General features: G+C 47.3%; 1 protein-coding gene across 1 annotated transcript in view; it reads left to right on the top strand.

Annotated features, from left to right (window-relative positions):
* LOC119401468 (small subunit processome component 20 homolog) overlaps window positions 1–23,364 on the top strand; it is a 113,071-nt gene extending 89,707 nt beyond the window's left edge. Inside the window, exons 51-61 of the mRNA XM_037668299.2 lie at window positions 1,925–2,074; window positions 2,918–3,037; window positions 4,903–4,965; window positions 7,994–8,125; window positions 8,993–9,125; window positions 10,585–10,757; window positions 11,089–11,160; window positions 18,775–18,924; window positions 19,739–19,865; window positions 20,722–20,867; window positions 23,116–23,364. Coding sequence (XP_037524227.1) covers window positions 1,925–2,074; window positions 2,918–3,037; window positions 4,903–4,965; window positions 7,994–8,125; window positions 8,993–9,125; window positions 10,585–10,757; window positions 11,089–11,160; window positions 18,775–18,924; window positions 19,739–19,865; window positions 20,722–20,867; window positions 23,116–23,238 — 1,389 coding nt within the window. The 3' untranslated portion in view covers window positions 23,239–23,364. The remainder of the gene's footprint in view (window positions 1–1,924; window positions 2,075–2,917; window positions 3,038–4,902; window positions 4,966–7,993; window positions 8,126–8,992; window positions 9,126–10,584; window positions 10,758–11,088; window positions 11,161–18,774; window positions 18,925–19,738; window positions 19,866–20,721; window positions 20,868–23,115) is intronic.
* Window positions 23,365–23,818: the final 454 nt, after the last annotated feature.

Genomic DNA, 23,818 nt, shown 5'->3' with positions numbered 1-23,818 from the left:
TTGTCGCTCCCCCTTCAGATTCGTATCACCGAGGTTGTAAGTACAATCTCGGTACAACAGTACTGCAGTTAGGAAACCGTATACCTGCGTTGTTTGTTTGGCCACCCTAAGCCATTATAAGACCGCAACGCCAATGTTTACTCTTACGGGGCTGTTAGTTGATCCAATGGTGTTATGCAAACACCCATTACTTTACAGAATTTTTATTTCAAAAGAGTTCCTCTTTATTTAACTGTTTTGCCTCACACGGTTCATTTTTCCATTTGGCAGTGAGCTTTTAGCTGCTCCAAAAGCTGTTTTTCCTGCTCCCAAACGCGTTTTTGGCTGCTCCAAAAGCCCTTTTACCTGCTCCAAATGCACTTTTTGCTGCTCCAAAAACCTGCTCCAAAACAGCTTCAGTCAATCACATCACTGGATGCATGAGTTCAGGGGCCTGCTGGGAGAATATGAGGCACTCTTCACAAAGTTGCCTGGTTGTACAACACTCATTGAGCACTCTATCGACACAGGTGACAGCACACCAGTGCGCACAAAACTGCGCCCAGTCAATCCAAAAAAAAACAATGCATCATGGATGCTTGCTTGGACGAGATGCTAGAAGCAGGCCTAATCAGGCGGAGCGTAAGCAGCTGGACAAGTGCACCAGTCCTGGTGGGAAAGAAATCCGGAGGCTACCGGGTGGCTGTCGACTACAGACGCTTGAATTCCTGCACAAGGGTACCAGTGTACCCAATGCCTCGCACTGATTGGCTCCTGGCTCAGCTAGGCAATGCACAATGGTTTACAAGCTTTGACCTCTCCCAAGGGTTCTTCCAAATTCCACTGCGGGAACAAGATGTTGAGAAGACTGCATTCATACGTCATAGGGGCACCTTCGAATTCACAAGGATGCCGTTTGGTGTGGCTGGAGGCCCAGCCACATTCCAAGCTTTAATGGACAGGGTTCTTGAGGGCATAAACCACAAATTTGCCATGGCGTTCCTTGATGATGTCTTGGTGTACTCTCCAACAATAGAACAACACCTGGTACACGTCGAGTTTAGGTCGTTCCTTCTGTGCCATCAGCATTACTGGCAACAGGGATCGCTAATTCCAATAATCAGCCTGTGAGCCAGCGTGCAGCAAGCGAGCAACCAAGCCAGTGAGATAGAATGGCCGCACATGCGCACTGCGAGACTCTTGACAGCAGGCAACAAGCCATTAGGCAGCACACACATGCTCACTGCTACGCGTTCGCGCGGTCTCCAAACTTATGATCGCGACTGTATGTATATAAGAGCAAGGCAGGTGTAGAGACTGCACTATGTGTTAAAGCCACACACATAGCATAAATTTTGGAGAATGTGCGGGGAAAACAAACTGGGGTGCAATTGCGGAACGATGCTATTCCTGATTCCAATGCCATATTCTATGCTATTCTTATCATCCACCACTCGCGGCTGGCTGATCGCGTTGATAACGCGGATGGACCGTCGTTCTGACCAATGGCCAAGCACGAAAAGCATTGGAATAAAAAATAGAATCGTTGCGCGATAGCACCCCTGTGGAAGTTTTCCTAAAAACAGTTTTTTTCTTAGCAGCGAAAGAACGCTGAGGTGTAACTTAAACCAGCCTTCTCATTGTTTCTGATGTGGTATATATATACATATGCTTCCATTATGCCCAGAATTTAAATGCTAGGCAGTGCTGTATGGTAATGGCTCACAGGAACAGGCCTGACAATGCTTCAGTTAATGCAGTGTAGTACTATTCTTAACAGACTGTGCTGGTTTCATCCAAACTGCCCTAGTGATGTTCCACAGTGTTGTACAGAAGTTTTTATGCCCTGCTAAAGCATGAGGTGTGTGTGTTTACTTTGTTCCCTATACTGTCTGTCTGTTCCAAAGTTATGTTACTGATAGTTCAAACTTACTCCCACGTCCAGTCATACCTGCAATACGTACTCGACTACCCGATGAAGCGGCGCATGAAGAAGGCAGTGGGCTTCTTCACGGCGCAGCTGGAGTACAGCACCGAGGCGGGCCGTCTCTCAGCTCTCGAGATGCTTGATGCCTACTCGAACAAGTTCCCACAGGTGAGATGGTTGTACTGGTGCAGTCTTGGTCCTCTTTGATGTCTCGTCTGGGGAAGTGACTCGTTCAGCACTAGTAATTCTCATATGATTGCATGTGTTTCATTGAGTAGTCATTCTGCACATGTTCGCATACTTTCCATTGAAATGTCATTTTTGATATGTTTGTATACAATACAGTAAAAAATCAATTCATACATTGAAATACCTTTAATTGAAAAACATGTTGTATATATTGTACATGCTTTTCAAGTCAATTTCGTACATTTGTATAGTACTTCCAAATGGGAATTCAACTTTCCGGCTGATCGATTAATACAAAAAACATTGCCGAATTGTGCAGCAAGTACCGAAAGCATGACTATCAGTTTCACTGGTGACCACACTGAGTCTAATGTTATTCTTTTAATTGAATCATAAGAACATCTGCCAAGTTTCGGGTATTAACAAGCCTCATTAAAGAAAGAAGACTTTTAAGGGCTCGTTTTTTCTTTGTTAGACACAATATTAATGAGAACTAGCAGACAATAATGCCAAAGAAAGTACAGGGGATGTTATTTTCGTAGTTAAGATGTAAATGTGAAGATTAGTCATTCTGTACACATTCACATACGTCACATCCTTCACATTTATATCCTAATTACTACAAATAACATCCTCTGTGCTTTCCTTGGCATTATTGTCTGCTAGTTCTCATTAATAACAAGCCTTATTTTCAGGCAAAGTATTTTTCTGAATGTAACCTTGTTATCAGCTTTCCTTTTTATTTTTCTTGTTTCTTCTTTTGATCTGGGTTGGGAACTTGCAGCAGTTGACTGACTACGCACTTTTTTGCATTTTGTGCAGCAAACACTTTCTCACTACGCCCCCAGCCTGTTTGTGCCCATGGCGGCACGCCTAGTCAACGACCAGTCACCGAATGTGCAGCGGGTTGCTGCAGCTGCCATCCGGAGTCTCCTCAGCAAGGTTTGTTTTTATTTCCCCATTGGATTTCTCGTGTTGTCTGCTGTGGGAAATGTCATTGACGTTAACCTCACGGCAACTGAAAAAGGAAAGCATATCATCCGAAAATCGTGTTTTGTTAGAGAAGCTCCATAATGTAAGAAATGAGGTGCACTGTGATAAACTCAATAGCAAAGGTTAGTGCAGCGTTGAGTGGTGCTGCTCCACATAACATGTCATGCAGAGCTGCATGTTATGCTGCTCTGCATGATATGTTATTTAAGCTAAGGCACTGGAATGTAAAGCTATGAGTTTTAGAAAATACCAGCCTAATTGAAATAAAGCTGCTTGATAGTTATCCACTTATTCGGAGAAGGGAGCCAATGACACTGAAGAAATTCTGTCCTCATTGGGGCGCGGCGATTATCAAATGTGCCCCTGTGACACTCACACCAGTAGACACTCCTCAAAGACGCGTTCTGCCTAAATTGTTGATGTGGTTCTCGCATGTATACCTACCACAGCACTATGCACTGAATTCGTGCTTTTATTGCGATAGCAATTATACGGATATTCCGTCCAGTGCCGTTGTGTTCTGTTTAGAGTCCTAATCGATAACGTTGCCCTGCATATCGTGTGTTCTATGTGCGAGTGAAGGCGTGCAAGTGCTGCGAACGAATGCCGCTCAAGCAGAGATGAAACGAGCCATCCGTCTTCATCGCACTAAAGGCTTGTGGAGATAGGAGTGCTTGTCTCGTCTATGTCTTGTCTTCTTTGTGCTCTGTGTTATTTGATGACCATGAACCAACTTGCCCAGCAAAGCATTCTATTTGGATGGGGGACTGCGTGGGTCCGGCAGGAAATGCGTACTTTGACCGTCTGAGCGTGGTTGCCCGTGGTCGCGTGCGCTGTGTCCGGTATCTTTAGAGGTGATCAGCAGATGGTTCATAGCTTTGTACGTGTTGCGCTCTCATTGCAAAGTTTGCACTGAGGCCATAGACAGTATGAAAGTCACCTTGCTCGCTGCCGTGTTTCCGAAGCGAGTGAGCTGCTAGCCTTACTTCGTATAACATTCCAGTCTGCTGCTATCGCATTCATTGCTTCCCCCTTGCAGCAAAACGGTGACTTTGACCTTCTTTTTTAGTAATTTGTGCCATACCCCGTAATCCAGTGCTCTGTTGATGCATTGGGAGAGGTTCTGAGGGTATCAAATAACCTTCTTTTGTTTTTTATTTTGCTTAGCTGACAAGCCGTCGAGGGACCCGCATTTCTGTACACTCGCCTGCACTGGGTTATTTCGTGAATTATGCTGCCGCTGCCACCAAAATCTAACTTGTAGAAGCTTTGCTCAAAAAAGTATTCTCTTTTTGCGTGAGCTAGCATGTTATAAAAGCGTTTGCCCCATGATATCGTGTTACCCTGCAAGTGATGATTATCGCACCCCTGAAGCCGCCCTTCGTCGGACGAGGCTACGGCTGGTCTGCACGATAAAGAGCCATACATGTTACTGAGCGAATTTTGAGAGCTGTCGGTGAATCTTGATGCCCTGTAGTCAAGTTCAACGCGGGCGTTGTAAACATTGGCACACACTGCACTCTGCTGTGGCACATTTCGTGCACTGGACGCCTGACCTGTGTTGAGATCAGTTGGCAGGCTGGGCCCTAGAACCACAGCGACAGCTTGGAAACAAGCACCTGTGACTTACGGGCTTTTTGATGGCATTCTTTAGTAATCTGATGCAGGGTACTCGAGAAGTGGGGCAAAGCTTGAGGATAGCATTGAACACGTACGAAAGATTTCCCGTACCGCGTAATCCAGTGCTCTCTTAGTGCATTGGGAGAGGTTCTGAGGGTATCAAATAACCTTCTTTTGTTTTTTATTTTGCTTAGCTGGACGAGCCATCGAGGGACACCTTGCTGTCTGTGGTTATAGCGTGGTGCAAGGAACAAATGGTGAGCTGTCATCATTTTTACACGTTTAGTTTCATAAAATGCCTCGCAGAAATTACAACGGAGAAGCACTAATCATATTTTTCGAAACGTAACCTGCATCATAATCAGTAACTCCTCATACGGCATGAAAGGACAGGGTTGTGCACTTTGTACACTGCAAATTTTGCCTTTTGATGCCGCTTCACAGAAGTGCATATTACTTACAGTGAAGTCTAATGTGAAGGAAAAGATTGCATTGCCATGAAGCGCCACTGTGCTTCAACATACAGCAACAGTGCTCTGTAGAAAAAAAAAAACTGGAGAAAACAAGGCTGTGCAGATTACAGGGTGTTTGTTTACGAGAGCTGTGCATATTTTAAGGAGAATAAAAATTTTTGCAGCACATTCGGGACAATGAATGAGATTTCTGAGTGGCTAGGTGTGTGGAAAAAAAAATCTTGAAATGGCAGAAGTTTAGATGTTCGAATCTTAATGTGCTGGTGTGATCCTGAATGGTGGCATAGCAATATGCCTGAAAATATCACTTTGTTGTAGTAAACAGCCTTAGAAAATTATGCCAAATATTTTTTCATTGTTCGCACGAAAAATACCAATTGTGTCATTCTTAAGCTTGATGTAATGCCGAAGTAATATTTATTTGTCGATCCTGGCCGCAGCGGTTGCATTTCGATGGAGGCATAATAGGCTCCGTGCAGACGTAACTCCGCTCGGCGTCCCTAGCGGCAAGAAGCGCAGATTTGGCGGGATGCTCTCACGCGCTCGCAATGCGGTGAAGTCGAGTGAGGAACTATGCCTTTTACGATGACTACACTTTTCGTGCTTCTCGCGCTTGGCTAGTGACCAGAGCGACGGTACGTCCGCATTATCAACGCGATCAGACAGCCGCAGGTGGTAGACGATAAGAAAAAAAGTCACAGTTTCGCCGCAAGGGCGAAGCAATGAATGCGATAGCAAGAAATTAAGGCTATACGAAGTGAGGCTCGCCAATGGATACTCTCAGTTTGAACAGCGTTCCTGTTGCAAAGGCGGCCGAAGCAGCGAAGGAAACTAGCGTGCTTCAACTGTCGAGCTGTGACACTTGATAGTTCGCGCTCATCTTCTGTTTGTTCGTTTAGCGGCGTCCCTTCAGCTCGAGTGACTTTCGTACGCTCGGTAACATGAGCGCGGACATCACGGTGAAAGCGTGAAACATTTCTCTTCCCCTCACCGCGAGAAAACCGCGCGAGCAGACAACGGAAGGGCAATGTTCTCGCTGCGCAAATATAAGAAGTGAGCGAGCTCGACGACGACTTTTAAATGCGCCCGTCGTGCTGCTAGCGCCATCTCGCTGGTAATGAAGAAACGCTTATTATCGCCTGCCGTCTCTGAGTCCGTCCAGCGGTAAAGGATATGTATATAACGCTCGCCGTTAGCTACGTGAAGGTTCTGCGTTTCGTGGCGTAGTGGATAGCGCCACTCGCTGCGGAGCAAGAGGTCCCTGTTCAGTAAGAGGTCCCTGGTTCGATTCCGCGCTTCGGAAGCATTTTTCGGAATTATTTTTCTTTGGGGCTTTTATATATATATACATACTTATACATATACGGTGCATGACGGCGACGGGGACGGACATTTTCCAGCCGAGACTGTCCATATAATTGCTATCGCAATAATAATATAGCATACAAGATCGCTCCGCGATTGCACCCCTGCTCGCTCCACGCTCCCGCTGTGACGGCGCGAGGTATTTTCGCGGGCAGTTCGTTTTGTGCCGGTTCCGCTGTTCGTAGGAATGCCGAACTCCAGGAATAATGGTTGCGTTGTTGGGTGCAATAACACCTACAGGAATTCTCCGGGCACGCGTTTTTACCGGTTTCCATTTAGAGAATATGAACGGAATCGGCGTGAACGGTGGATCGCACTCGTTCGACGACAAAAGTGAGTTTTGTAAATAGACGGTTTTTTTTCTGGGGTTGCATTTGCCTGTGATTGTTGATCTGCCAAGCAACACCTCTTCCACGACGCTGTGAACGTGCCCCGCTTCTAGGAGGTCCCTGTCCTTCTTCAGATTAGCTCCTCGGAGGAAACTATATGACGTAGCTCTCTCAATCCAAACGTAATAATAATTGGCAAGCTTTGCAGTGTCATGGCAGCAAAACACGAGCCACGACGACGAACTCGGCTGCACTGATTAAGTCGGCGCAGTGAATGCAGCGCCATGGCCGTTCGATGGAAAGCGTTTTTTCATTCAGTGGCCGTGACAGTGCAATTCCTGGTATCGCCAGTTTCAAGCTGCCGCTGAGTTCGCTGCCGTGTTAGCCCGAGGGTGATAAGCTGTGATTGTTTAGTGAGCGAGGCGGCCCGCGTTATACGTGCGCAGTTTCGCTCAACGGGCTCGTCACCTCCGTTGTCTTCCGCCAGCTCATGCATTTAATGTTGCCGCGTTCGCCTGAGGATACACGAGGTCTGGCGAAAAGAAGCACCCGCGCTAACGCTACGTTCTCGGACAGCTGCTGACAATTTGACGTCTTTTGGAAGCAAACGGGAAAGAAAACGCCTCAAGCGAAGCACCAAAACACGGCGCAATGGCTTGCCGCCGCCTGCGTTGTCTGCTCCCTTATCCCGCCAGATCTGCTGCCGTGGCCGCTTTGGCGCTGGAGGCAGCGCGCGACTGTGGCGGCTCCTAACGTATGCACGGTGCCCATACTAGAGGCCCGTGTACTTTGCGATGTCAGTGCGGAACAGATGTTCCAAATTTCCGGAGCCCTCCATTATGGCGTGCCTAATCATACCGGGGTTTGGGCACATAAAACCCCACATTTTTTATTTATTTGCTTTATTTTTTTACAGTACAAGTTATTGGTTTTGTTGGCATGTAATTACTGTTCTGTTTTATTTCTTTTGACCATTTTTTACTCACTTTAGCAACACACTTCATTGTGTTCATGTTTGTCAGCATTTGGCTTGGCACACTTCGAAATTTCGTAAAGCACTTAAAGAAAGCTCATTTGTAGTTGGCAGCTTTTGTAGTCGCCTATGAATTTTTTTTTAGTTTGCCACTCGGCGGCTAGGAGCACAAACGCTGGGCCTGTTTGCCGAGGTTGAGAAGGAGCGCTTTGAGCGTCATCTGCCTGACGTGATGCCTGTTCTGGTTGAGGAGATGCACCCCGACAAGTTTCAAGAGGTATGGCACAGTCTCTGCTGATGTGTCTGTGACCCAATCAAATAGGCTGAATATTCCTTGACCTAGCACTCGTGATGCCATGACAATGCTTATCATTTCGTACCACTGTGCTCACCATGCCATGACAATGCTTGTGAATCTGTGGCGTAGCTCACGATGCCATATCACTTTGCTCACAATGCCATGACGCTGTTCGCAATTCTTGACACTGCTCACCATGCCATGTCACTGAATTCACCATACCATGTCATTGTGCTCATGATGCTGTGGCGCTACAATTCTATGACACTGTAATTCTATGACACTGCTCACCATGCCATGCCACTATGCTCTCCATGCCATAACACTGTTTGCAATTCTATGGCACTGCTTACCATAGCATGCCACTGTGCCATGACCGCTTAAAATCCCATGGTGCAGTGCTCACAATGCCATGTCACTGTGGTCATTGTGCCATGACACTCTTTACAATACCATGTCACTGTGCTCACCATGCCATGTCACAGTGCTCATGATGCCATGACCCAGCAATTCTATGACACTCACCATGCCATGCCATTGTGCTCATGATGGCATGACACTGCTCACCATGCCATGACACTGCACTTACCGTGTCATAACACTGTTTGCAATTCTATGACACTGCTTACCATGCCATGCCACTGTGCCATGACTGCTTAAAATACCATGTTGCAGTGTTCACCATGCCATGACACCGTTTTCATTTCTATGACACTGCTTGCTATACCATGCCACTGTGCTCACTGTGCCATCTCACTGGCATCTGCAGTTGTTGCTCTTGACTGTGTGCACTTTGTTCTCACCCTTTTGAGGAGTTGAAGAGCTTTTGTCGGTTGGTTGTTGCAGCTTACGATGCAAGACATTGAGCGTGCCAAGGACCACATCGCCTTCATGTACCTGGTCTCGCTAACCAAGATAGTCGACGCCTGCAATGTTGCCCGAGCTCCTGCCACGCGGGAAAGCTTTGGAACGCTGTGTGGTGAGTTTGCGGCATCTTTGGTTGAGCTCATTAGTTCTTGATCAATACAAGTGGGAACAGCCACCACAAAAAGCTGTGCTGTCTTCATTGGATGTTGCACAGTTTATACAAGGTGTGTCTGGATTTTTAAATTTGACGATGATGATGATGAGAACGTTGTGGATCTTGCCTTGTGAGATTTGCAGGCAATTGCCCTGCCCAGTTTCCTCCTTTCAGAGTATGTTGAAATGTCCTCCTCTCCTCTCCATCTTTAAATCTCCCCCACCCTGTTGAAATGTCCTCTCTTTTTTTTTTTTTTTTTGTAAAGTGATGGCCGGGCAGGCTACTAAGAAGGCTCCCTTAGCATTGTCTTTCTTAGCTTTTTCAACCTGCATGCTGTAATGGAATGATAATGAATTGTCACAAGAACTTAGCATGAGTATTTAAGTTAATTAGTGAACTTCGATAACAGCTTTTCCGCTAAATTTTTTACGAGACATATTGTAATCTATGAAATGTAGCTGGTGGCCTCAGAAATACCATCCGCTTGACACAGATTTTTTTAGAATAATGCACAAGTTCGAAGATAAGCATTTCCAAGTTTTGCCACAAAATGCATTGTTTTGTTACTTACTTCTTTTGGCTTTTTTAACAGGGCATTTTCACCACAGCCCTTATTTCAAAACGTGTGCTAGTTACAAAATTTGTTTAGCGTGGATATGTCTTCTGGCTTCATTCTTTACTTAGCGATGTAGTATGCTAGAGTAATTAAATATCCAATTAATGAAGTTTTGCTAATTAGCGAATTACAGATCTCAATTCACAGTGCAAGTAATGTCTGCCTCTTCAAGTAATCTAGCTTAGCGAGAAAGTTTGTGCTGTATGCCCCAGGGCATTTAAAAAAAATTGTGTTATCAATGATCCATGTGTAAAGATGTGCACTTGATCTTTTCTGGTGACTGTTTTTCGCGTGCTGCTCAAAACTGTTAGTGCTATTGCTCGGCGCAAGACACGCCTTCATGTATTGACTTTCTCAAATGTTACCACCAATTCTGTAGCGAATGACTTTTGTTCATAATCGGATGCGTGAAGTGAATAGCGGTCTTCATTATATAAAGTATGTGAATACAAACAGTTATGCTGGAATGTGGGGTGAACCAAGTACAACTAGCTCATGCAGATGACATGCATATTAGGTATTGACATCCGACAACTGTGCTCGCCATTGCTGTTGTGATTTGAGCATTATTTGCTTTTGTCATGCAGAAGTTCGGCATGCAGAATTCGGCTTTTGTGGTCACCATCATCGCGGCAATGCAACAGTATGTGACATAGTGGTGCTTCTTGTCTTCATTAGATTTCGGCGGCGCTTCGCTGCAGCGGCGAGCTCGATTTGGTTTAAGCGCGGTGTGATAATTCAGCATAGCATTGCTCATTAAACCAATAACTATGTAAATTGCCTGTTTTGTTGATTTTACAGGTTACGCAGACATGTACCTGCTGTACCCCCATGACTGGGTGAGGTTGGCGGCGTCTCAATTTTACGGCCGCGTGTTTGCGGCTTACACTCCTGATGAAGTTGCTGCAGCGTGCAAGCCAGCTACCAAGGTGCCTCGTTCGTCAGACTATTTGGTGGTCGACACACCGGCAAAGGTACTTTGTCACTGAACTCGCATTCTTAAGTATATATTTATGGAAATGTTGTTCGCTTCATTCCTTCGGAAAATGTGTCGTTACCACTTGAGACACTTGCAGCACCGAAGGTTGTTATTATCAAAAGATAGAAAAAGTTTGCACATCACCCTTTCTGCCTCAAACATCTTTTTTTAAATTTTGCGGTGTTGCTTGGATTCAAAACGCACAGGGTATACGTGTGGCTTGTTGTTTTATGTTAACCCCCAGATACTCAATGAGAAAGCTTGTGCTGTAACTCGCGTCAAATCACAGCAAACGTGTGTGTGTGTGTACGCTTTCTATGTTGCAGCTTCGAGGCCTTACAGAGAAGTTCTGCTCTCAGCTCCAGCCAGAAAACGTCCTGGAGAAAATAGCCGAGCAGGTAGGTGATGCAACTGCCTCTCACTTGGCTTTCCGAATTGTGTTGGTAATATCCAGTGGAACTGCCTCACGATAAACAATGCACCTGTAGCGTACTCGCCCCAAGGAGCAGCGAGAGCAAACACCTACACTCCTTGAAGTCTGGGCAAGAACTATTTTATTTTCTCAGAAAAACAGGCTTCGAAAGCGACGACACAAAAGGGGCGTGGCTGCGTATCTCCCGCGGCACGCCAGAGATAACGTGAGGCATGTTGACCGCGTATGCGCCGTGCACCTCTGTGTAAGAATTGGTATGCGCACACAAATAAAAATGATCGCGGTCACCGGCATCAACGCCCGCTACAAGAGGCCCCCCCCTAGACCGCGGAGCCAGGAAAAAAAAACAAGCAAATGTTAGCAAAAACGAGTTAATCCATGAGGTGAGCCGGTTTCACACGGTCGAGAGAAACGACGTCCTCTCTGTCGCGAACACGAATGGTCACAGTTTTGTGCGAGCGCGACAGCACACGGAAGGGCCCATCGTACGCAGGAGTCAACGCCGCTTTCACTGTGTCTCGTTGCACGAACACATGGGTTGCCGTATTCATGTCCGGGAACGAAAACACTCTTTGGTCGCGGCTGACGCGTGGCGCGTTGGGTTGCAGGTGCTCCAACCAGGAATGTAGCCTTTCCATATGTTCTGAAGGTGTCGGCGCAGTGCTTGGTTTATCACCAAAGAATTCTCCCGGTAGTCGGATTGTAGAGCCGTACAGCATTTCTGCTGCACTGAATCCGAGGTCTTCTTTTAGCGCGGTACACAAGCCCAGAAGAACGAGAGGGAGCTTCTCCACCCAGTGCTCTCTATCCAATTTGGCCGTTAGAGATGCCTTCAGTTGACGGTGTAGCCGCTCGACCATTCCATTGCTCGCTGGGTGGTAAGCCGTGGTGAACTGGAGCTGTGTTCCCAGAAGCCTCGCCAGCGCAGAGAATAGGTTGCTCTGGAATTGTCGTCCACGGTCGGTTGTTATGCGCAGTGGGCAGCCATAGCGTGAAACCCATGTGGCCACAAACGCCTGTGCGACGGTCTCGGCTGCGATGTCCAGAATCGGCGTTGCCTCAGGCCACCGTGAGTAGCGGTTGACACATGTGAGCAGGTATCTGTAACCCTGGGAAGGAGGAAGAGGTCCTACCAAGTCCAAGTGGACGTGGTCGAAGCGACACTCTGGTGGCCGAAATGCTTGAAGTGCTGTGCGCGTGTGACGAGTCACCTTGACTGCTTGACATGCTCGGCACGTCTTCGCCCAGCGTCGAACGTCGGCGTTAATGCCTGGCCACACAAAGCGGTCCGTGACGAGCCTCTGCGTCGCGCGGATTCCTGGGTGGCTGAGTTCGTGAAGGCTGTCGAACACTGCACGCCGAAACTGGACGGGGACGAAGGGTCTTGGAGATTTCTGCGATGTGTCGCATGTGACCATAGTCGTTGTGTATGGTAGCGGGATCTCTTCGAGCACCAGTGACAGTGGATTCTGCCGCATCTCGGTTAGCTCTGGGTCTTCCCGCTGGGCGGCGGCTAATGTCTCAAAGTCGACGGACGCTGAAACGGTGTCGATGCGGGAGAGTGCGTCGGCTGCTTGATTTTCGATCCCCGCTATGTAGCGGATGTCCGTCGAAAATTCGGAAATGAAAGAAAGTTGGCGCAGTTCTCTTTCCGAATATGAGGAACTGTTGTTCTTGAACGCATATGTCAGCGGCTTGTGGTCCGTTAAAATGTGGAAAGTGCGACCTTCGAGGAAGAAACGGAAATGCTTTACGGAGCAATAAATGGCCAGCATCTCTCTTCCAAAGGTGCTGTAGCGCACTTCCGCCTGTTTCAGCCGTTTCGAAAAGAAACCTATCGGTTTCCAGTCCTTGCCGTCGTATTGTTGCAATACTGCTCCCACTGCCGTCATTGAAGCGTCAACCATGAGCCGCGTTGGCGAGTCGGAAAGCGGGTGCATCAGGAGTGTTGCGGAGGCAAGCTGAGTTTTGGCGTCCTGGAAGGCTTTTTCGTGCTCCGCTGACCAGTGAAACTCGGGTGTTTTCTTTGTGTCCCGGCGCAGCAAGTCAGTTAGCGGCTGTAGAATGTGTGCACAGGATGGGATGAAGCGCCTATGGAAGTTGATCAGCCCGAGAAACTCGCGCAACTTGCGGAAAGAGGTAGGCGTGGGAAATTCCTTAACGGCTTGTACCCGTGATTCGAGCGGCAAGATGCCTTGCGGGGTGATTCGATGGCCTAGGAAATCTAGTGCTTCAACACCAAATATGCACTTTTGCAGCTTCAAAACCAGACCGTGCTCGTCAAGACGCTTGAAGAGGAGCCGCAGGTGATTTTCGTGCTCTTCCGGCGTTTTGCTGGCGACCAAAATGTCGTCTAAGTAGACGAAGACAAAGAGCAGTCCGCGAGTGACCTCATTCATGAAACGCTGGAACGTTTGTGCCGCGTTCTTCAGTCCGTACGGCATACGAACAAATTCAAAGAGGCCGAAAGGTGTTGTCACGGCCGTCTTTGGGATGTCGCTTGGTTCTACTGGAATCTGGTGATAAGTGGCCATCAGATCCAGCTTAGTGAAGATGGTCGTTCCCGCGAGGCGAGCGCTGAAATCATGGATGTGAGGGAGAGGATATTGGTCCGCCGTTGTCGCAGCATTGAGTGCCCGATAATCACCGCAAGGCCGCCAGTCACCAGGCTCTTGTTTTGGCACCATGTGCAGTGCAGAGGACCAGTTGCTGGAAGAAGGTCGAATAATGCCGAGCTGGAGCATGTGGTCGAACTCACGACGGGCGATTTCGTGTCTTTGTCCAGCGAGCCTTCTAGGTCTAGCGGTGACGGGCGGTCCGGTGGTGACAATGTGATGCGTCACCTTGTGCTTGATTGGCAGTTCGGTGTTCCGAGGTTTGATGATTTCAGGGAATTCAGCCAGAATCTTTTGAAAGTTTGACTCTGGGTGGAAAGTGCAAATGCCGCATGAGGACAGGTCAGACTTCAGTCCGACAACAGCGAGCGAAGTGACGTTGTCCTTGAGACGACGATCGCGAACGCTAACGTCAAGATTGAAGTGGCTCAGAAAGTCCGCTCCCAGGATGGCCATTCTGACGTCGGCCACAACGAAGAGCCATCGATATGTGCGCCTGAGTCCGATGTCTATCGTCATTGATTGCACTCCATATGATGCAATAGCAGCATTGTTGACTGCAATTAAGCTGGAAATGGACTTGCCGCGTCGGCGATGTTGAGCTGTTGCTGGTAGGATAGATAGCTCAGCTCCGGTATCGACAAGGAGGCGTGTGCCGGTGATGCGGTCGACAACGAAGAAGAGGCGGCTTGAGCGCTGGCCCGTGTCGCATTCCGCCGTTAGCGACTGGCCGGTGCGTTTCCCGTCCACGAGCATGGTTGGGTGCAGCGAGTGGCTTGCTCTCTGAAGCGGCGGTGGTACCAGCAGACGCTCTGCTCTGCCTCGCTTGAGTGGCCGCGGTGGTGCGGGCTTCGAGCACGGGACGACGAACGATGCCGTGCAGGACGGTGTTTGTTAGACAGGGCGAGGTTTTCCACTGCTGCAGCCAGTCGGTCAACTCTGTCCTCTAAGCGACCTAACCGTCTTGCATGTTCGGACATTCCAGCTGCAGCAATAGGCATTTTTGATGGCTCGGTGCAGTCGGTGATGCGGTCGGCGAGTTGAGCCAGACGCTCGAGAGCCACGTTGTCCGAGCCAGCGAGTATCATCCGTGTTGACTGTGGCAGTCTCTGCAAAAACAACTCGCGAAGCAATGGCTGTTGACGCACCTCTGACGCTTGTTGGCCCAGCAGCTGACGCATTCGGTGGAGAAGTTGCGAGGGACGCTTGTCACCGAGCTCTTCATGAGACAGGAGTTGTTGTAGCCTGCTCTGTTCGGACATCTCAAGACGTTTCAGGACGGTGCTTTTTAGTTCGTCGTAGGCCTTCTCCGATAGAGTGGAGGCGAGCACATCGTCTACGGCGTCACCGATGTCAGGTGGCAGTGCTGCAACGACGTGGAGGTATTTCGACTTCTGCGATGTGATGCGTCGAAGCTGGAAGCGGGCCTCGACTTGGCTGAACCACACCCTGGGGTTTTTGGGCCAGAAATGAGGGAGCTTTCACTCGGAGGCGTTGGTTGTGGTTGAGCTTGAAGTGCCTTCCTCGTCTGACATGGCTGCTGTTTTTCCAAACGTCGCGGGTCACCACTTTGTAGCGTACTCGCCCCAAGGAGCAGCGAGAGCAAACACCTACACTCCTTGAAGTCTGGGCAAGAACTATTTTATTTTCTCAGAAAAACAGGCTTCGAAAGCGACGACACAAAAGGGGCGTGGCTGCGTATCTCCCGCGGCACGCCGGAGATAACGTGAGGCATGTTGACCGCGTATGCGCCGTGCACCTCTGTGTAAGAATTGGTATGCGCACACAAATAAAAATGATCGCGGTCACCGGCATCAACGCCCGCTACACACCCTTCTTGCTTAATTTCACTGTGTGTGCAAAATACCTACATTAATTTGCTTCGTTTAGTAGCAAAGGACGATTATGTGCTCGTTTAAGGGGGGACATGGTTTTTAGAGATAACATAGGTTATTTCTTGGCCAAATTAGATGAAACTGCACTGCTTTGTTCAGTTTTTTTTAGCTTTATTTAACTATTCAGTTATATTTTACACAGGTCAATTATTTTCAGATATAATTAGTAATCTCATTTTATTGTTTGCTGAAACAATAAAAAATTATCTATGCAACATAACATCATTATAAACCCATATATAGATACCAGAAAGCCTAAGGAGAGCAACGCTGCAAGCTGATTGGAAATCGAACAACTACTTCTCAATTTACAGCACTAATGAGTTCATGGCCTACACCTAGCCAAAAACAAGAAAATTTTAAATTAATATAAAAAAAATTGGAATTGCAGATTGAAAATCTGCTTGCAGCATTGCTTTTTATGCACATTTAGCTAGGTTGTGCAAAAAGAATTGTAGCTCTAGCTGTCCTAGGTCGACTTTTACAGAAGAAGCAAACAAGGGAAGTGGCCAAAATCCATGTTTTGAGAAAATGAGCAAAAAAGGTTAAAACTTTATTTAGCATTACAGAATGAAAAATATCAAAGGCACACATACTTTTAATGATTAATATGCACCAGGCATATAATCAGACTGATTGTTAGCATGAGCATGCCTTTTTTTTTTCAAGTTCTGCTGCAAGTTTCAAGTTCTGCTGCAACGAGGCCGCTTATCAGTTCAATGACGGTACCGACGCCAATATGCGACGAGTGTCCGTGCGTCATCCACGATCCGTCGTATGACACGGCGATGTTTCCTGGGTTGTCCACGTTGAGTTCCGCGTAGATGTCGCGAACCGAACTCGCGCACTCACTCATGAGTTTCGAGGCAGCAAGAGTAGCGGCAGGTGTTAGCTTCTTCTTCACGTATGCCTGCCACGTTTTCGTGTGGAGGCCGCGACGCGATATGTTCATCATTGCAAATATGTCGTTAAAAGCAGTCTGCCTGTTGCCAGTAGCCTGCATTGGGCGGGTGGCGAGCACGTTTACTGTGAATGGATTTATTTTTTGCTGCCCGTCGACGCGCGGCGAACTCCACTTTGACGACCCGTCACTGCAGTTCACACACTAGCTCAAGCTTGACGGCAAGGCCGTATTCCCGCTCGCCTCTCCTGATCTCGGTGTCTCCGTTGTAAATCTTGCACTTTAAATGCAATATTATCAAAGCATTTACCGCCTCCAAGTCCAGGATGGTGAAGGTCGTTTTATCAGATGGGGGACCCGCGGCGTCCGCGCGTTTAGCGATAAGGCTGCGCTTCCGTTCCGTCGCCGCAACAGATGAAATCTCTTGCAGCTTCACTTCTGCCTTCTTCATCTTGTCTTCTATCTGTTGGGGCTGCAGAATTTGTGTGTCGTGACGCACACGGCCGCTTTCTGCGACGTTGTCGGCAACTGACGGGCTCATAGGACTAGTGTCCGTTAGGCCTACCGCGCTGGTGTCGACAGCCACTGCGAGTTCGTCATCCTCGTTGTTCTGGGTCGTTGCGGGGCGCTTCCTGAAGTTCTCGGCTAGCGATCGCCTCACCCGCTTTCCGAATTTGTGTTTGGTGCGGAACTTCTTGATGACAGGACCCATAGCTGTAGGCAGTCGACAACACCAGGACAAAATGGCGCACGCTCACGTGCGTCTCGGCGGTGAAGCAGACGCCGGAAACGCCGCTTGGCGAATCGGATGCCTAGATTTTGTCACGTGCCCCAAGCAGCCAATAGAATCGCGCTTGTACTTCTCGATGACGCGTTTTTGCTAGAAAACCAATGAGCAAGGCGAGCCAGCGGTGACGGGAAATTGAAGATGAAAAACGGCTCTTCCAAACGAGATCAAGATGGCCATGATAGCCCGTGTGTACCGGCAACGGTTCGGCGCGGAAAGAGCGCGATTTTAGCGTCAATTTGCGCTCAGACAAACCTCATATTGGTGTTACAGATTGATTTTACGGCGGAAATAATGAAAATAGAAGCTACAAACTTAGCAGACTTGTGCAAAAATAGATATAGATTCCGAAAACGTCAGCTTCAAAAAGTCGATTTTTTCGCGATTTTCGGCCTTCTAAGACCCGTGTCCCCCCTTAAGAGACCTCAAAGAGTTAGCGTCACCTGTATTGCTGTCTAACACGTTTATAATGAGCAGGCTTGCACGTTTAAAATAGATAGCTCGAGTGATTCTGTGTGCCCAGTATTGCTTATTATTAAAAAACTGTGTTATCCACAAAAGCAGAGAGAAAATGCTCGTTCTGTGTGGTATTTTTGCTTATACTAGACGGATTGAAAAGTTTTTTCCCACGGTAGGTTTGCGAGGTGTATGAGCACGATAGTAAGGTCACTCTGTGATTACTTGGAAAAACGTCTTTAGAAAGAATGGGGCAATGTGGCTCTTCATGTGTCAAATTATGACATCCGGATTTCAGTGTGGGCATCACTCACTCAGTTGTATGTTTCGTGTATAAAATAATTCACCGTATCTAGCTTTGTTGCATTTATAAGAAAGTGGCACCTGTAACTGTTAAAGGGAGGATTGGTAAGCCACAAAATGGAAAAAGGAAAGGGGATGACTCTTAAGGGCTCGTTTTTCTTTGTTAGACACAATATTAATGGGAACTAACAGACAATAACACCAATCACACCCCCTGTACTTTCCTTGCCGTTATTGTCTGTTAGTTCTCATTAAAATGGGAAAATGTGACACTGAGCATCTATGCCTTGAAGTTTTTTTTTTTCGCACAAGCTGGCCATGGCGTCAGGAATTCTGACTCTATATGCAAGTGTAGTTTATTATTTATTGGCGAGAAAATCGTTTTGCATTCAGATATTATTACCTGCGCCAAAAAGTGACTAAGGGTAAGAGAACACTTTTAGGTTTGTGACATGGCACTGGCATATCGGTGTCTGGATGCATTTTGCATGAAAATCATATTCCCATGCTAAGCAGTCTTTACACCACATTAATGACAAAGGTCTACATCTTTCATACTATGCTGTGTTGCTTCTTAACATTGTTTCACTTAAGAACGGGCTTTGCTAACGACATTCTGCAGGTCATTAGAAACTTGGTGTTCCTGACTAGGGTGTCGGCTCGTGCCGCGCGTCTCGGCATCGACACCTTGCACCCTGTTGAATGGATCGTGAAGAAGGTGTCGCAGCAGGCCCACTCGGAGGTGGTGTCGAACCCGCGGTCCACTTTGAAGGTTTGTTGCGTTCCACCATCTTCAAGTCTCTTTTTTTTGTCTTTTTTTTTTTTCATTGGTGGTGCTTTCACTTCGTTGAGCAATTTTCTGGTGTTTGTACAAATACAGTAGATCCTTGTTCATGATGTTCTTTAAAAAAAATGTGGAGAAAAAAATTTGCTGTCCACAAAAACGTAAGAGTCCAAATTTACTAAAACATCGTGCAGTTTTGCTTGATAGCCATATTGCGAACGTTAATGAGAGTCTACTGCATAGTGCCGGGGGGGGGGGGGGGGGGGGGGGTCAGTCATTGCACCTTACAAAATTAAAGTTAATTTGAAATAAAGTAACTGGTGGTTATTGCTGAAGCCTCCTCCTCTTTCTTTAATTAAAATTGCCCTGGAATTCTACTTAACGAGGTTACACTGCCCATTTTTTTTTTTTTCTGGTAAATTCAATATTAAAGATTTCTAGTGTCAATGTTCTTGGTTTCTTGCAGTCTCCAACTGTACAGTATTCACGGATTGAAATGTGAAAAATTTAGGGCTAAGTAACGCACGCACTTTCGTTTCCAGCGTCTACAGTTCGCCTCATATCGGCGTAATATTGACCCTGACACTTACATCAGAGCCAACATTACGTTTAGCAGCCAGATTTGCAGTGACATGACCGGTTTATCTCGTGGAATTGCTCATAGCAGTTGTTTTACTAAAAGAAACTGTGTCGCGTTTCAATCCGTGAGTACTGTACCCTCTCCTTCTGGTATACGGTTAATACGGACATATACGAATGAATACGGATCAATACGGCATGCACCACTGTTGTGTCATTGCAGCGTTCCCACGTGTTCAAGTTCCTGGCTGCTGTGAGCCTGGACCTGACTCGGCCCGAGCTGCATTCGCATCTGCAGCTCATCCTTACGCCCATCTGTCGGGAGCTCGAGGACCAGTCGCCTAGCCAGAGTCAGTGTGAATGGATGTCTTTGGCGTTTGCTCTAGTCTCGCACTTTATTCATCGAGTGCACCATTTGTTGGAAGCTCGATGTTTGACACTAAAGCGGTGAACACACCGGTGGGGATGACTTGGTTAATCTCGGGGAGAGATGCGTGCAGGAGTAAACATGGCAGTGTACCACATGTGCTTGTGTAAGGCCTGTAGCTTGGAGCATGAAAACTCAGACCACTGAAGCGGAGAATGAAGTTTGCTCTTCCTAAAAAAATGGATGCTTGAATTGTATTATAATTGTTTCGAGTGGGTAATTCGGAGCCTCAAGTTTTGCTGATTTACCAGCTATTTTAGTTGGTGGATATAGCTTTCTGCGGCCAGTACCCGTCGTGGTACCGTCATATCGAATGTGGCAACTAAGTGCAATAAGCACTCCTGTACTTATATCTAGGTGCATGGTAAATAACCCGGGTGATTAAGTGTTATCCAAAGTTTTTTTTGCTTTGGCATACCTCATAAACAGATTGTTCTGTTGGCATGTGAAACTAGCTCCACAATTAAATTTATCAACTTCAGTGTATTCGTGTCCACCGAGGGTGTTTTGTCGTTGATACCTCAGTTGTTGTTGACCAAATATTTGGCCATTGCAGTTGTTTCACGCTAGTTCTACCAAAATAAGAAAGCCTGCATGGCCTCCTTGCTATTTGCCGCGCTCATACGATACTTGACACTGTTTGTTACAAGAACTGGAAGGGTAGCTAAAGTAACCACAGCAAGTATTGTCATGCGAGCCTGTTTTAAAGGCTGCATTGAGATGTTGTCCGTGCTAACTGCGTATGCATGTCGCATGTTCTTGTTGCCGGTGACACCCAGGTGATGAGATGAAACAGATGGCAAACGAAGCGACGGCTGTCATAAAAAAGGCGGCAGGCGTAGAGGCATTCGGTGCTGCTCTGGTCGCTCTGCAGGGAAAGCTGGCCGGCAAGAAACTGAAGCGGAAACGGGAGAAGGCACTCGAGGTGAGCCTCAGACAAGCATGTGACGGGTATTAATCTGGACTTGGTTGGCCGCGACGGTGTCGTTGAACCTTGATGTAATGAACACTGGTATAACAATATTGGCTATAATGAAATAAATATGTCTCGTTGCTAATACAGTGCAACATATACAGTAGAACCTTGTTGATACGTTTCCGAAAAAAAACGTGGAAAATAAATGTATAATCCGGGAAAACGTACGATCCAAATCCAGTAAAAATTTAGGCTGACAAGCCCATATTGAGGTGCATGAGCAAAAAACATTTATTTCTCAAAAAACATGGAGGGACTCTTCGATTTTCGAACACCTGGCATCTCGCTGGCAGCCAGAGGTCAGCCAGCTAGTTCCGGTCCTGACAGGAAATAACGTCGTGGTCACGTGTGTTGAAATCCCGAGGCAACCCGAATATTGGAAAATTGAACTCTGGGACAAACAGCGTAAACATAAAAAAACGCTACCGCCGTGTCAGCAGACGAAACTTTGCGCCACATGAGGGTCAGTTCTTTCTGCATTGCCGCTTGGAAATAGGAGGCTAGGTTTGCCGAAGAGCGGGAGTTATCGAGCATACGCATTCGGCATACGATCACGTACGTTCGCGAGATCACGCGCGACTCACCCCGTCCGTGAAGAAAACTGCCGCCCCGCTAAAGGCTTAACAAGCTCAACTCTGTGCAGTGCACGTAACAATCGCGGTACAACACGATATGTGAAATCTCGCGAAAGTGATAAGCGTCCCGAAAGCGACAGCTGCTCGCGGCTATCGCGTACTACGTCGCACACTCGCGCTGATCAGTTTGTGTTCTGTCTTAACTTGAGACATGCGCTGGTATGCTCGCTGCCACTCGTAATCGCACCATCTCAAACGGCGGAACGGGCTTTAAAAGATAACGCCCTGAAAAGATAACCGAAGGTGAAGTCCCCAAGCGCCCGCATTGCGATCCGTCGAGTCCTCAAAAAGATGGCGGCCAGCGCGCATCGTCTCGCCTGATCACCAGAAACCTCCCAGATATCTTCCAGAACAAATTATTTTTCTGGCAGCTTCTGACGACCTGCTCGTAGACAGAATTGTCCAGCCAGAGAAAAACGATCGCCGACTGGAATTGCGCCGTGCGATGGGCGGAGCGACCCGAAAACAAACGCGCTCTAGGAGAAAAGTGTGGGGGAAATTGTCAGCCATATTCATTGGGCACAATGGCGACGTTGCTATGGTTACTTGTTGCGGCGTGTTGTGCAGCGGTGGCGATGCGGCGGTGGCATGTGCGTTTCCGTAGGTCTTGTACCAACCCGTGGCGGACTGGAGGAGCGACAGTCTCCATTCTTTGGGCCGCACTGTAAGTTCCCCCGGCTGTTGTTGTAGCCATGGGATCTGAACAAAAGTGTATGGAACGAGTGTGCACCTATGTACCGTGCTACGGATGAAGGATTTGCAATGCTCAGCAAAATCGTGCCACGTGCTACAGAAAAAAACTTTATTCTTTATTTTTTTTTTTGAAAGCCATTTAAAGATTTTGACGGCCAGCGTTGCCGCCTGCCTTGGGGTCGCAGTGTGCTTGACAGAGAGTGGCGATCGAGCAATTCGGAGAAGACACGGAGGGGACGATCGAGCAATTCGGAAGAGACGCAGAGGGGACAATTGAGCAAAGCAGAGAAAGCGTGGAGGGGGGAAATGCACTGCGTAGAAGCCACTGTCACCACGCGGCAGTTTTCTGCCACTTCACGCTTCACAAGTAACACGAGAGGGCCCCTTTTTGCACACCTGAATGGGAGTTTCTGACTACAAAACGTATCATACGACTGCAGTTTTCCGCGGTGCTGAACGTTGCTGCCGAATAATCGTATTTTCCGGGAACGTATTAACCGGAACGTATTACACACAGCTGTATTGGGTTATTTCTAATTTTTGCGATTTCGAGCGTGGGAGCCAGGAAATCGTACTAAGCGGGAACGTATCAATGAGGTTCTACTGTATACATTTACAATGAACATAGCGTTCATGTCATATGGGACTTTATTATGAGGAGGTTCGATTTGTCGTACAGTCAGCTTTATGCTATTTGCATTGACAGTGGTAACTGATGGCAATCAATGTCCGCCATATTATTCTTTTAAATTCTGTGTTTTTTAAAAGAAAAATGACGCCCTAGCTCTCTCACTCTAGTTATGCTGGGCCTATGTGTGGTGGTCGAGAGCGTAGTGGCCAAGTAACCTTGCCTGATCGGCTTGTTGTAGGTTGTGAGGAATCCTGAGGTGGGAGCTCGCAAAAAGGTGAAGCAACAGCTGAGGAAGAAGGAAGCCCTGAAGCGCAAGAAGGCCGTCCAGTTTGGCAAGGTCAAGCGGCGGAAGACATCGTGATCTTGTAAAAAGTTTGGTCGAGCTCGAGACGTGGACGACGTGCGAGCTTGTAACATATTTTGTAATATATTGTTTTTTATGGCAATGAGTGCCATCTATCTCCTCTTTTATAATTAAAAAAGAAAACTGTGTTGAATTTTTGTAACCTCTTTGGAGGCACCCATTCACTGATACTAACAGCAGCAGCTTTGTAATGCAAACACTTGTTGGTCTGCATTTTTTGCAATAAGCAGTGTGGTAAAGCTTCAGTCATTTTGCTTCCCCAGATGTTAGTACACTTTATGAGATTACACAGCCCCCCCCCCCCCCCTCCACTCTGCATCATTGCAGCTGTTGCTGTACATCATCACTGTAGCTTTGCATTTATTCAGCATTGGTGTGTGAACATCAATGCATGTGATGGGTTTATCCTTCACTACAAGATATGTGCTTTTGGTGAATGTGCAGGCACTGCTGCGCGAATGTACTTCATCGTTTTGACTGTACAACTGTGTGATTTTTTTTTACCCCCCTACAATAATACCCACTTGGGCGATGTAGGCTACATTAATAAATAAATAAATACAGTTTTTCGTACAAG

This window comes from Rhipicephalus sanguineus, chromosome 8 (genome assembly GCF_013339695.2).
Source record: "Rhipicephalus sanguineus isolate Rsan-2018 chromosome 8, BIME_Rsan_1.4, whole genome shotgun sequence".
Lineage (NCBI taxonomy): Eukaryota > Metazoa > Arthropoda > Arachnida > Ixodida > Ixodidae > Rhipicephalus > Rhipicephalus sanguineus.
This window is presented reverse-complemented; position numbering and strand designations above follow the sequence as displayed.